This window comes from Manduca sexta, chromosome 16 (assembly GCF_014839805.1).
Source record: "Manduca sexta isolate Smith_Timp_Sample1 chromosome 16, JHU_Msex_v1.0, whole genome shotgun sequence".
NCBI classification, from domain to species: Eukaryota; Metazoa; Arthropoda; class Insecta; order Lepidoptera; family Sphingidae; genus Manduca; species Manduca sexta.
The window spans coordinates 12,482,021-12,497,943 of record NC_051130.1 but is presented as its reverse complement, the minus strand read 5'-3'; the positions used below and the strand labels follow the sequence as shown (position 1 = coordinate 12,497,943).

Below are 15,923 nucleotides of genomic sequence, written 5' to 3'. Positions count from 1 at the left end.
GTTGGAATTTGTATCTTATGGGTTCTTTTCACATTATATGATCAGATTAGTTTCTTACGTTACCTCTTTTAAATATAGGCGTGAATCATAACTAACAGTAAAATCTAAAATTTCTAGATTTGAAACCGAACTCTACTAATAATCTGGCCATAAGTTAATGTCACATCTGGCGTTTTCCAGCAATTTTCTCCCAACTTAATACTACACTAGATTTTTACAAATTTTCCAATTTATATTCTCACGAGGTCTGTTTCAAATTGCTTTGATAATGAGGGTCTTGGTTTTTTCTAAAAAAATTGGAGTCAACACATTGTTTTTAATAACTAGTTCGAGTCTAGTAATTTTAAGTTATTTTTCTTACGTAGAGGTTTGTGTTATTTTTATGATTATTGCATTAATACATTTATATTTTTTATTTATCCACTCAACACTATAGCTTATAGCTAACTATCTGCAATACAAATTTGGATGCGTATTGCATACTCCTCCTGCGCAACAGTATGCAAATACTTTAATGTTTCTGTACAAATAATGATATAATTAAGGGCTGTAGTCGTACAATTCGATATTTGATGCATCAGTGACCAGCTCAGTACAATTGCAATCATGCGATTCAGTTCTGGTTAGTTTTGCTGAATAGGCGAACATGGCCCTATCTCCCCTCCATTTATAATAACGAAAATCTTCAAGATTTAATAAAAATTTCAACACCAAGACACCGCTCGAATATTTACAAATTTAATTTAAGATTTAATACAATATGAAAGTGAATTGTGTTTCATGGACTCAAAGAGCAAAGGAAAGTTTCATCTCCATTGTAACTCATTATCCACAGACAAAAGGCTCGGGAACTGTAAAAGCCTCATCTGCGAAGGTCTCAGTTGGCCCCACACAAAAGCCTCGCAATCGGCAGAGCCGTGCCATCTTTTGTTTGATCAAAACGCCTCTCAAAGTGTCTGACATCTACGTTTTAATATTTTCTTCGCCTTTTAAAAAGTTTGTAAAAACAAGAGGAGTCTTAATGCGCGCTCAACACGAAGTTGTCGTTCTTTTAATCCTCTTATTTTAAATCTGGAAATATTCGGTTTCCATAGCAACGGTATTGGCTGATCCTGTAGTGGTTTGCCCTCGCTTTGCCCTAGAGCAACTCACTGCCAAGAATTTGCATCCTATGAATATGCCCACGTACGTCGCCTTAGATTGTCAGTACCACTGCACTCAGTATTAACGAAGCGTTTTGTTATCCAATAACACATTCTTGTATTACCAAATAATGAATATTTCTAAATAAAACATTAATTACCCAACCCGGTAAACAAGGAACTTTCTGTATCATATCCGTTTCAACTACCCCAAAGGATTCATAGTATGTTTTTTCTACAATTTTCAAGTTCGTGCATGCTCGATGATTCGTGCGAATTATAATTGTAATTCAACTCTCGTCTAGTTCTAAAGTAATTGCGTTTTATTGCGCCGAATTGCGCTACTTATACGACCTCAAGTAACTAGTTCAATGCGTGTTGTAATGTTTAGATATCTTCGTTTTTACAAGATAATGCTGAATACAATTTAAACGTTTGGGGTTTGGTTTAAAACGTACTGGACGCTTTAATTTCAGTAATGCTTTGAGGACCTGGCTGTTTTCGTGGCGTAGTTGTTACAGTGCGACTGCAGCGCTTAGGTCTCAGGTTCGCTCCCCGCCTCAAGCAATGTGAGATTGGATCAGTATCAGTAGAGTCTGAAATTTGTGCCTGGTATGGTGATAGGTTCGCCCCTATCACATCATGAGACGGAATATACACGAAAGAAAATGGGTGCATCATTTGCACCTCTGCCTAGCCCTTTGGATATAAAAGGCAGATGTGTGCTTTAAGAATTAATACATGTGTCCCAAGGTTATTTCGATAATTAACATCAGATTGTCCACAAAATTGTATAATATATAACCCATTACTACTGTAACCGCAACAGGCTAATACATCGTTTTCATTCCTTTTGCATCTTATAACATTTAATTACCTCCTAACAGAACATTAAATCCAAAATCATACTGCCTAATTTTACCAATCAGTAATCTACTTTTGTTATCTAACATTTTAGGGCCGGACATTTTGGGTGCGCCAACAACTCGCTTCCTATTTCCTCAACGGAAGTCATTAAGAACCATCTTTAAATACCATATGCAGACTAACATATCCGGTGACCTCAGTTTGCGAAAATTCCGGAATCGGTCTCTTACGCGGAAGTAAATTGCAACCTTGTGACATTGAGGTCGATTTATGTTTAATGGTATTTGCTGAGGGTTTAGATCCCTCATGATCGCTAGTATTGAGAAAAGGTCATATATGCTATCCCACTGCTGGGAGTCTAATAAGGAGCCCCTTTTCCCACAAAACTGACTTAAATTATATTTTACAATCTTCAAACAGATTATGGAACATCTAGTGTTTTGTGATAGTATCTATGTGATGGCCGTCTTTTCTGGAGGTATTCTGGCTTGATGGTAGGCTCTCTTCACTCCTTTCATTCATTATCATTCAAGTAGTTAGGTCTTTGCCTTGCCCGTAGAAGAAGTCATCGATATCTTCTATATTGAAATCTTCTTCTATCTTTCTCTAGAACATCAATCTTACGCTTTCTAGACCGTCTCCTGTACCGATTTCCTAGTACAACAGGTATTGATGTCCTATGGTTGCCTTGAAATCTCACCAAGCGACATTCCTTCATAAAAATGCCATGTAGTAATCCTTTCCTGATTGTAAACTTGACAGCCTCTGTGGCGCATCGGGAAGTGGGTTTGAATCTCGTGAGACAAATATTCCTGTGAAGAACTTATTTTCGATCGGGTTGGTGTAAGATAGACCACCCATAAAAAAAGAACTTGTGAGAAATTTTATAGGTAATTAGATTATTACCATCTAAGCATTAATAAACCTTATAATCCAACATCAATCTCTACCTACCCCACTACTGATCGATGTTACCATTACACGTGTATCGCTTGGCGTTTAACATACCATTTAAGGCACGAATTTATCTGTAATTATTATTACGAACGCGTCGTAAACACACGTAGATTGCCGGTAGAGGCGGTCGGCACTACAAGGGCGCCCAGTTTGTTTCCTGGATAACGCTGTGGTATATAGAACGAGGAAATGTATAGCGATGCACTAAATAATTATTCTCTGACAGTACTCTGTACTCTATGTAAAGATCGGTTCAGTACAAAATCGAATGCATATCCATTTCTGAGTAAGTGAGATTTAATTATAAAAAAAAAAATCTACCATAGTCCATTGTAGTTACAAATATATCTTATATTAGAAGCCATTCACATGTATTTGTCTAAATATAAAATAGTATGTGGGAAAGCTGCTACAAATAAATTAAGAAGCATCAATTTAATTGTGATATTTTAGTCAAGGGCCTTAAAATTCTTTTAAAAATATTTTCCTACACATTCCTACAAAATCTATTTTGCTGAATTTCACTATAAATATCGATAAACATTAAACAATTTCTAAGTTAATTTGGCATTGAGATCTTGTTTAGAATTTCTTCCTCATCTGTGTAACTCAGTGGTAACTTATAGCCATTTCATTATTTTTACTGACTATTATGACCTTATGACAACTTCAGGTTAGTTTACAATTTTTATTTTAATATTATATTTACTTTCTAAATGCACGAGATAGATTTTTTTTTTCTTATTATGTCGTTTCTGTTTTATTAGAATTTTGAATATTATATTGCTTTCAAAGAATCAATAAAAAAGCTAAGTCTATACGGTGACATCAAATCTTAAAAAAAATAATACAAATTAATCCAATATCCAATATTCAAGATCAACAAAAATAATTTTAAGAACGAAAAATAAATTTAAAACACCGTACAGAAAATAAAGGTAATAAATTTCCTTCAAAGTTGGAAACTCGTAAAAACCCGTCTCACTTTAATTTAGTCTCGCAAATGTCATCGTTAAAAATTAAACGACAAAAACATATCTTTTTGTTTTATCGTTTTTATGTTTGAACGTTTCGAGATCACGGGGATTATAGTGGTCGATGGACTATAACGCCTGCATCTGTGAAGGTGTAGGCAGGTATGCAACTAATTCATTCCACCAATCCTTAATTACACGACCCTAGATTATACTGTAATAGAGCTCTATTTCATAATATCAGGAACTGTGAAAGACTTTCTAAATCAAATATAAATAAACATTCAATATCAGATCTCTCATGTAATCTTTAATGTTAACAATCAAATATTAACCCTAACGACTATAATTTAAAATTCCAAATTAATTAAATCCAAACAGATAATATTTAACGGCCTTACCCGATGCCATAGATCCACAAAAAGCCGACTACCTGGTAACAGTATTAGTCATGACCCATTGCGGATTCGTGATCACTAGATAGTAACTTGGTTGAAACAAATTGTTACAGCAAAAAATTAACTATAATGTACGTTAACACTAGAGTAATGCGGCGGGTTCATTATCGAAGAAAGACTTTATTCATGGGCACCGCTAAGATTTTTTTAAGGAGGTGTATCTGCTACTCCCTATAGTAGGTACCACATAACATCATCATCTATATATATAAAAATGAATCCCTATTTCCTTTGGTCACGCCATCACGCGTGAACGGCTGGACCGATTTCACTATTTTTTTTTGTTGTGTTTATTACTATCAGGAGAAGGTTCTTATGAAAGAAAAAATTCAAAAAATAGCACGGAAATTAGAAAATTTAAGAAAAGTTAACGAAAATATTAATTTTATATAACTGTCAATTGTTTGAAATATAACTGTCAGCGATTGACAGAATGCGCGCTGCAAATTTATAGTTAAGACGGGACAACGTCTGTGGGGTTAACTAGTTAAATATATTTTTTTCAAATTAAAATCGCCCAGGTATTTTTATATTATGCTATACCACTAAAACCTCTGTGGTTGATAGTTTCAATTGTCATTCAGTTATTTTTATTGTGATTTGTTCCGGATAGGGAGGTCCACGTGCAACCCTTGCACCCCCACCAGTCGCCCATGACCTTATTGTAAGCGTATATATGTTTAAATTATTAAATATTGGAACGTGCAATTTGTCTGGTAAGCAATTGCCTAAAGTCGTAAAGCAGAATTTCAAAGAATAGGCAGACGCAAAAGACACATGTGAAGTTAAGAACTTAATAATAACAGACCACTTCAATCTTAAATATTAAATCTGTGCTGTTTGGCAACAGCAATATGAGAAATGGCAGCATCCAGTAGGATTCTAGCATACATTACATTCCAAACCTCTGGCAATGATGGTCTTTTGAATAATACCCATCACATACTATGGACAGGTTTTTATTTAACTCAAGAAGACACCATAATATCACTGCTTGTGTACGAGTCGATATCTACAAAATATTAAACGCACAAACATACAACGTTGTATACATATACAGCATGCCTACCTACATTCGGCTCACCTTGAAAACGGAGTGGGCGCAAACTGATTTAGCCTTTGGTCTGACAAAACCCTTTTTTGCCCTGAATATAAATAAGATTCGGTTAAAAAAAAATGCGAAGTGGCACTTTTTGTTGAGAGTTAAGCGAAAGTAGGATTTAATACAAATACAGTTTATTTTTACTAGCTTTATCCGAGACAATTGCTGTTTCATTCACTGAATACGTTTCTAAATGAAATGAATTTGTTTAGTACGAGTTAGTTCTTGATTTGAATCGGTACCTTGGCAGATCTTTCTTTGAAAATCTACTTTGGCAAATTAGTTTCTAATTCAGCTATTTAATGCATTGTAATGGAACACAATAATTCATAATTATTATTCATTCCGAGCAACATATCGACACTAAGACATCTTAAAACTCTTGATAATACACTAATACCTCTTCAAAGCAGGCATTAACTCTTCAAATTAGCCAATAGACTATCTAACTACTATAATTCTAGTATAAATTCGAGATTATTCGGTTGGTAAAAGTGTTTGTCTTTGATAGTAAAATGTCAGTGACATCGCTTGACGATAGCGACAAATCGAAGGTTTTCGAAGACACGAATCACCTCATGATTTTCGTCTCGCGCTTACCTAAGTATTGCTTCACATCAGTTGGTAACACAATTTGCACTTTATGCCATTTGTCCTGGCAATACTGATGTGTAAATACAGTTGAGTTCAGATCTGTTCAGATATGTCAAAACGATAACCTCTCTTAACGTCAAAATGCAGTCGCCCTCCATAACGGAAAGTAAAGAAGCCATAAGGACATAATTTAAAGTTTTAAATTATTAAAAATTTCCTACATGCATAACCCAACAAAAATTTTCAAGACGTTCACGAGTTAATCGCGGAAGTTGAACACGGCCTCTAAGCCCAATGTTATTGATAGCTAATCCCAAGTGGCGAGGAAAATGAACCGAGGCCCATATAGGACAAACGTCCTTTACCAACTTCCTAACGATAAACAGTTCCTGCGTCCGCAGAAGAAGGAAATAATCATGAAAGTTGAAAAAATAGATTAGAATAATGTGACCTTTATCAATAGCCATTAGGAACTAGTTCGTTTTGTGTTTAGGGTTGAATTTGAAATATTAGCTATTGAATTAGAAATAACACCTAAGTATGATAGTAAAGGAATACCGCTGTCCTTAAACACTCAAAATACTTAAGGAACAATGGTGAATAGTTTTGCATCTTTGACTTGAAAAATATTAGAAATTTTTGACTTTAAGGTCACTCTCACTGATAAAGGATATTGTTTTAAGTGATTTTCTAAGTCATTTCTTTGTAAAGCAGTGGTGAAAACCCCTTCTACCAACGAAACCTACAACCCATGTTATCTACAGATTAATAACTAATAAAAAATATTCAAAGGCTTTACTGAGAAATCCCCTCAAATTATCCTCAGTTACATTAACTGTAAACAATCATGAAATAATCATTCCGACCACACTGCACCAAACACAGTTAGATAAAACTTTCCGCTACACTATTATATTTTGTTTGTAATAATTTCTATGATAAGAATATCATTAGTAGTGAGGACACAGAGTTCTGGCGCGCCGGTGTGCATACTGATACAATACTAAGTCCACCGTGGACGCGAGGGGCATGACTGAAATTATAATCGTGTAGGCAATTAAACGTACTACAATCTTTAAGGTTTATAACACACTGGCTTTAGAAACGTCGATTCGTATTCGGGTTTTAGCTACTAATTTAATGCTTTATTCATTTTAAAATTACATTAATGGCTCATTTCGACTATCAAAATTCAATTTTTGTATTTTATTATTTTTACCCAATGCTATGTTAAAATAAGCTAATTTCGTAGTTTTACGTGCGTTGGCTCTTTGATTTGCCCTTATACAAAGCGACTTGGTATTAATCGGCGATTGTCAAAATACCTCTATAGTGCGCGTACGCAGTTTAGATATTAGTACTGCGGTTCTGTTGTCGAACGTCGATGCCAACAGTATGATGTGTACTGAGGCCTTTAAATATGTTTATATTATGTCGATGTTACTCGAGGGTAGTAACAGAATGGAATACTTGGATTACTTATATGTTTGTTGTTTATCATCAATACATATATGTTGTGACATATTTATCTTGCTATTGCTTTTCTATATATATTTCGATGTAAACAAATATTTCATGGAAAATCCACGTTGATTTGAATTCCCTTAATTGTAAATTACACATATTTCCTTTACAATCGTAATTCATGCAATTTCATGAAGTAAATTAGTTTAATTTTATTGGAAACTCTATTAAAAATATAGACATATGATATTATCATAGTATTAATGATTCTGAGCCGATCAATATTAAAACATAATTTAACAGGAAATTTATCTCTTGTCCACAGACGAAGAAAAACAACCCAAATCACATAAAGAGGCCGATGAACGCGTTCATGGTCTGGTCACAGATCGAGCGCAGGAAAATATGCGAGCAGACGCCAGACATGCACAACGCCGAGATATCGAAGAACCTCGGCCGCGTGTGGAAGACCCTCAACGACGAGGAGCGGCAGCCCTTCATCGACGAGGCCGAGCGGCTGCGGCAGCTTCACATGCGGGAGTACCCCGACTACAAGTACCGGCCGCGTAAGAAGACCGCCAAGTCCGACAGGAGTGGCACGCGCGCCGGGTCCGTCCAGAAACCCAAGCGCAAGCAACGCGCCGACTCGAACAACAACCGCGGCGTGTCGCGGCGGCGGCGGCCGGCCCCGACGGTGCCCAGCGTGCCGGTGGACACCCCAGCTCCGCCTCCGCTGCCGGCCTCCCCCGCCGGCGCTCCCGACTCGCCCGAGTCCGCCTGCCTGTACGAGGATCATACCAGGCACAATCAGGCGGACCTCAATGACCTGTACTCCATCACGGACCTGCTGCCGTTCCCCGACTGCGAGGTCGACCTGGACGCGCTGACGACGGAAATGGATTCCTTCGAGACCGCCTCCTCGTCCTCCGGCTCGCACTTCGAGTTCTCGTGCACTCCAGACGTGTCGGACATGCTGAGCGAGATCGGCGCGTCGAGCGACTGGGATCACACGTTAGCTTCGTACCTCACGTCGTCTTAGACCGGCGCAGGGCCGCCTCGGCCGCAGCGGCCGGTTCCACTGATCTCATGCGGTCGGCCACAGGGCCGGCCCACGGAGGAGCCGATGACGCGGCGACCGCTCGCCGCCCCGCCTAGAGAGTGCCTATCCCAAATGACGTGTCGACATTTGGAATTAATGTACAAAGTTATTTAATAAGGTTCGACGTGTGTTGATTTGGTGAAGCGACCACGGTCGCCGTTCTGGTTGCGTTCAAGATGTTTACGTCGACCGACGCTCGGATGCGGGATTATCAAGGCTGTGAGTTGGGTTATCGTTCGCTTTTGTTTCTTTAAATTTACTTTCGACACATGAGAGGGATTCCAAGGGCACGTCTCAGACGCAAATGAAACGATCCGTCTGCTGTCCGTCGCTAGTAGTGCACGGGCCGAGTTGATGTCTCGGCGCGCGCGCGTCGCCGCGTTTGCGCCGCCCGGGCACCGCGTTATCGCGTCCCTACTTTAACTACGTGTACTTTACAAATTGCTTCTAGAAGATACAGTATAGTTTCGCAATCATCAAACTTCCTTTTTATGTTAAAGTTCGTACTTTTAAGATCGGTTAATGAATTTTCTTTCGTTCGTATACTTTCGATAACTGTGTTAGGATGTGCATTAGAGCGATAGACGTTTAAGACTAGTACATAGTCGCGGTTATCTTGTGTTATATTTTATTGTAGGTACTTTAATGCACATGTAGATGATAGTGAACGTAATATTTTACTTTTGAAAGATATGTCAGTGGGTGTATCGGAGTGAGATGTCGAGATGGCGCGTGGCCCCCGCCACGCTTGTTCGGATCGGTCGCGCGCTCCACGGATTCCTTTCCTTTCGCTGTTATAATCGAGGCTGTTCGGAGGCGGCGCGACCGCTTCCTTGTTGTATTCCCGTGGCGGGGTCCGTCGGGAGTGCGAGAGGGTGTAAAGTTAGGATACGTATATTATGTAACGTTCAGTATGGATATTATGGCACTTTTGGATCGATGCGAAGGGACACTTTATTTTCATGTATTTCGTCACAACACAAACATCTATAGATTGAATGATACATATCACGAAAGCATTATTTTGCGGAAAGTTGAATGTTAATATTATCGGACGGTCAAAAATTAGATTTCATGCACTATTTTGCTGTTTCACTGTGATTTACTTTTACGGATGTTCTAAATTGTAAGGTCCTTGTGGAGACTGATATAAAAGGTAGATTAGTTTATAGCAACGCTAGCTTCTCTGACTTGTTTTGTTTATTTTTTAATACTGGGCATATTGTGGACATGAAAAAATACAATCTTATACATATTTTTGATATAATGCTTTACTGCGGAACGTGGATTTAAATTCAAAAATCTTTACTGTTTCATATAAAAAACAAAGCAAAAATTCTATGAAGTGTTTCGGTGAAAAAATAAAAAAATATGATTATAGAATAGTTTCGTTTTCAGAGACCCGCGCTCCGCAGTACAACAACACTAAATCATAATATTTTGAAAAATCTTTCGCTAAGTATTTGTCAATTCTGTGAAAATGGTGTCAGTTAGTTTAGAGGTAATATTGTCTGATATAACCTCCTACATATAAGATAGTATATAAACATTTCAAAACATATGTTCTGAAAGTTAATTGTAGCGTACTGTGTCCCAAACTCGGGAGGGATCCTTTGTGCTCTAATCGGCGAAAAATAAAAATGCTTTACTTATAACTATATTCTTATAAATTATATATGTACAATAATATATTCATGTATAACATAGTACGTGTCTATAAATCCATATATAGAGAACTCTTAAAGTATTTGGCTCTGTAGTGTATGTATGGAAAGAAATTTTGTGCCTAATAAAAATTAAATTGGAACTCTTCAAACTATATACATTTAGTGTTGCTCAAACATATTTTAAGCTGGTAGCATGTATAGATATTGGAACTATATGTATAGTAAGAGTATGCCAGTCTTGCATTTCCTGCGTGCGTAAAATCTGATGGCGTACAGGGTGCTCCCAAAACGCTAGTATACGTTTTAAGTATACTTCATATTGTAAATTAATATTGCATTAATTTAGATTACTGACGTTAAAAATATGCCGTCTTTTTGCAAAATTATTATTTTCACATTTAATGCTACTTTTCAAAATTTCCGAGTAATCTTCAGGCAATGCTATTTATGCTGTATTTTCAAAATTTACCTTATTTAAAACGTTCGATGACATAACCTTTACATTCGAACAATTGCTATATAGGTATAACGTAAATGATAATACTAATTTATAATTGGCAATTAATTTTAATATAAATGTGGGTTATATGCTAAGAGTATATTAGGGCTTTAGCGAACTAATTTAGGCTTGTAATGATAAAAGTATACGATATTTTCGCGATATACCTACGTCATCAGATTTTACGCGCGATCTATGCGGTATCTTCACATTTTCAAACTTTGACAATAAAATATAATTTTTTTCGCTTTTGCAAGAGTTTGGAACTTCCAAAACTTCCTTATCTCGTTTCGAATGTGGTTTACGTGTTCACTGACACTTGTTTTTCTGTGTTCATCGCAAATATTGTGAACCAACGACTAAAAGCAATATTAAATCTCTATTTATAGTGAAAATAACGCTCAAATTAGTGTGTTAACGTCTCTTCTGCTAATAAAAATTACGCCATCTTGTTTTTTTATATTACACATTAAAACAACAAATAAATTTAATCTTTTTGACAATAGTCTATAGGATATTTTCGAAATAGATATGTAATTTCTGATATGGTAAGGTAAATTCGCTTTTGAATTTGAAGCACACGTGTATTTTAAACACGTCTTATTTTAAAAAATACTTTATGCTACACACTTTTTCAAAATATCCATACACAAGAGACTCAACATTAAATATTTCTATGTATGAACTATAATCGTATTTCCCATCGCAAGTAATAATACTTGTGATACTTCAGTATACTATTTTTCATATCCCCCTATATATGTAAATTTCGAACGCATCTCTAATTTTTATTAGCGGGGAGAAATATATAACCCCATAATTATTTAATAAAATAACATCGAATTTAAATGTTAAAAGTAATGCTTCAAGTTGTGGATATTCAATAATTGGATAATCAGGGTTTTAAATTTTCTTTTAGGTGTATAAATGATATTGAAACGCCTCCTTGTGGATCTGTCTAATACTTTGCTAGGCTTTTTCTTCATAGCCTATAGAGGAGTCACCCTCCCTATAGAGATAAAATTGTATATATAATATGTACGTATATAAAAAAAGTCATAAAGCGAAACTGTGAGAAAAATTAGATGTTATATTATAAGAAAAAAATAAATATCATAGGGGACGTAGCTGTAGAGTATACATCGGTATAAACAATATTATTACATTCAATATATGCTTACGGAATCGCTATTGGAAGTGACTATCGCTATCTGTAGATATATGTACTCGTTTTTGTATGCGACAGCGATCGCAGGAATACCCAGGAGTTCCAACCAGGGATACAAAGTATCCTCCAAAAACACAAAAGCGAACTGATTTATGAAAATCGATTCAGCTTTTTCTAATCCAAAAATGGGCTCCGGATGTTTCCAAATCTTTGTACAGACAAACTCTGAACTGTTTATGTATAGATAATACGATTCGATTAAAATATATGTTAATAACAGAACTGAAAAAAAATCGTTGATATTGTTATGTTATTTGAAAAATTAATTATTAATCTGTGTATTATATGTATGTATTGTTGTTTTAATGTATAAGTATCTTCTATGTATAAGATTCCGATTTCATTTTCATTCAGAATACAACGAACTTGAGTTTATAATTCCGATACGTTTATAATTGTAAAATTACATATAATCGGTGTCTGTAAAATTCATATGATATTCAACCTTTCTGAGTTCGAAATAGAATACAATACAGTTTTTTCAACATTTACAAACTAAGATTCAAATTCGCATGTATTTTAATAACGACATTTTAAATTCGATTTTAGTATCGAATTCTTGTCAAAATAAAATGTCATTTACGTAAAATACGTGTGTAATTAACGACAATATTTTATTCATTTCGAACTCATAGGAAGCCACAAAGGTACAGTAGTGATGATTAAATCATTCGTTGTTGAGGTAGCTTTGTCATTTCGTGTATACTTAACTTTAAAAGTAAATTTAATACAAATGATTCGCACAATTTTAATAAATTAACTTACATAGGATTAAATAAAGATAAGCGAACAAGTTAGTGTTACTCGTGTTAGCTTCATTCGTTTATTGATAATTTCGTGTGATTTTTGAATTTTCGTTTGAGACAGTGTCTTGTTATTGAAACACCAGTGTGTGGACTGCTTCCAACTTTTACAGCAACCATTTCGAAGGCTCACACACCGGGGCAGTCAAAGCGGCACGGATTGTTGAAGTTTCCCATTTTAAAAATACACGTTGATTGTAAATAATTAGATGCAAAATAAAATGGTCCATTAATGTATGTAATATTAATGTTAGGATCTGAGTGTATACTTATATTGTATGCTTACACAATGCCAAAATGTTAATAAAACTTGATAATGTCCCGTGAATTCGATTTCTTATCATCGATATGTTAACGTTACCAACAATTATACATAGCCCTTCATTTACAAGTATTCGCTTTATAAACGTTTCTATGTAGCATTTGATTCCATTTATAATCAATCGGGACAAACTTGATCGTCGTTGTTTCACGTCTGAGTTACTCGACGTCCGAGTTTGTCCTACGTCTGGGTTCATCCTTGATCGTCGGATGTGGTTCGGAAAGAGTTAACGGATTATCTTTTCCGCTATAATCTAGTCTTTTGAAATTTTTCGAACAACTGCATCTGTCTGCTTCCTTTTCCTTCGCGTTTCCTTAATGATACCTGATTACGAAATACCAAAAAAAGAATAAAAAAAGATGCTCTTATAGAATGATCTCTTTTCTGTGAACGCCGAACGGTAGTTTTGGCTTACCAAATAAATTCATTTTTTAACGGTACCAATTGTACATATTAGACGTATGTCGTTTTAAGCTATATAATTCGATTTTGACACGCTGGCAGGTTAGAAAAGGAGTGACAGAATGTGTTAAAACTATATTGTTTTAGATATATAGTTTGCGTTTATAATCACTCGCATTTTATGTGCATTACGGAAATATCATGTAAAACTTTGAAAAAAAAAATGCAATTAAAAAAAAGATTTTTTGAACACCCTGTACACTCAACCGAGAGATGTCACTCCTTATCAGCTGCCATGCCAGGCCGTAAACCGGACCTAGGTTCGATTCCCGAGATCATACCCTCGGTTGATGTATAAATTATTAATTTTTAATATAAGATACTTATATTAATACATACAATGTATTAAACATTATTTTAGTGTAACAACATGGTAGTTTATAATTAATGTAATTATGTACATTTTGTAATGTTATAGGTTATAACAACCGCATATAATATGTCTATATTATAAGATTAAATTGGTTTTTAAAAAAATAATCAGGTTTTCATTGTACCCAAACCCTTACACATCACTAGAACACTTCATCTTCACCAATTGGTAGGTCTCTCATATGTGAGTATCTGCCTGGGTAGGTACCACCGCAATGTCTATTTCTGCCGCCAAGCAGCAGTGTGTAGTCACTGTTTGTGTTTCAGTTTGAAGAACTTTGTAGCCAGTGTAACTGCTGCAAATAATAAGACTTAACATCTAATGTCTCAGTATGGTGAGCGCAGTGGAATACTATATACTTAATACTTTGTAATTCAAGGTGAAATTACAAAGAACTGAATAAACTGATCTGGAAACATAAAAAGCTGAGATGATGTGAAAATGTTCTTTATATAGCGCCTTCAATATCCAAACAAACAACTACAACACGTAGGTAAGGAGAAATATACAAAGTTGAGACCTATCCAGAGAAACCTCTGATATCTAACTAGACCAATAACATCCATAGTATTATATTCTTAGGGAAATAGTTAAGCTAACAAATATATTTTGTAACCTCCTGATATAACTATTACGAAATAAATTATTAAATCATCTCATTGACAACATTCTGGGTTCGATTCCCAGGACGAGCAACTAAAACTAATGTAATTCAAAATGCGCAACCCAATGTGGGAAGGATGTACTATTAATGAGTATGAGATGAATAAGCTAGTAGCGTCTCTGTCAAGATTACAGTGGACATGATAATTAGCAGTAAACCCAAGTACAACAACCTGCCAGGACTTATCAATGTTAGTTCTTAAAATTGACTACCTCAGTTGCGTAGTTTTACTGCGTGCACGGTACGGCAGCGCTCAGTGGCCCTGGGTTCGAATCCCGGGTCGGGCAATATTTCGGTTTTTCTATTCAGTATTAGGCTAGAGTCTGAAATTTGTACCCGATATGGTGATGGATTCGCCCCCTATCACATCATCACGAAACACACTTGGCAAAAAGTGGGTGACCTGTTGAACCTCTGCGTACCCCTTCGAGGATAAATGCGTGATGTGTGCGTTGTTAAAATTGTTAATCCCTTCTTAACTCTCAAAAAAGCAAAACAATAATAAAAATCATAGTACTTTAGTGGCGAATGGTGAAATTCCGAAAGTGAACCCAACACAACATTTAGGTACTAATATGCATAAATGCAGTCTCCTCATCATTCTATTTATAATTACATTTAACATAAATTAGGAAAGGAAAGCCGGCAAATCGGGTTATATATACCTTTCGCCACTGATGTATTTTGATATTTATTTATGACAAACTAGCTTTTGCTCGCGGCTTCGCCCGCGTGAAGGTGTTTTCCAGGATAAAATTCCACTGTTTGATAAAAGTCTTGCTACATATTTTCCCGGTACTTATAGGTTCAAACTAATTTTATCCCCAATCTATAATTTCAGTTCAATCAGTCGAAAATCTAAGAACATTTATACAAACTTTCATCCCCTATTTTATCCCCTTAAGGGTAGAATTTATCAAAAATCCTTTTTCTTAGGGGATGCCTACGTCATAGTAGCTTTATGCATGTAAAGTCTTAGCCCGATCCGTCCAATGGTTTGGGCTGTTCCTTGATATATCACTGTCAGTCACCTTTGAGTTATATATTATATTAACAACTGAAGTTAGCTAAAATTGAGTTTCTCGAAGCCGGCCACTATTTATGTACTATGTATTTTGAGACTATGCAATTTTGTCGCGTTCGCGATTCACTTTCACTTTTGTTGAGTTTCAGAACGCGATATTAGATCCTCCAACGCGCACGCGAATTTGAACTTTATGCAGCGGTAATAAATTACAAATTGACTCT

The 15,923-nt window shown here is 35.8% G+C and overlaps 1 protein-coding gene across 2 annotated transcripts in view; it reads left to right on the top strand.

The window, feature by feature from the left end:
• Positions 1-14,118, top strand: part of LOC115452507 (putative transcription factor SOX-14) — a 97,759-nt gene extending 83,641 nt beyond the window's left edge. For both annotated transcript variants that reach the window (XM_037439063.1, XM_037439064.1), the window contains exon 2: positions 7,884-14,118. In XM_037439063.1, coding sequence (XP_037294960.1) covers positions 7,884-8,597 — 714 coding nt within the window. In that variant the 3' untranslated portion in view covers positions 8,598-14,118. The remainder of the gene's footprint in view (positions 1-7,883) is intronic.
• Positions 14,119-15,923: the final 1,805 nt, after the last annotated feature.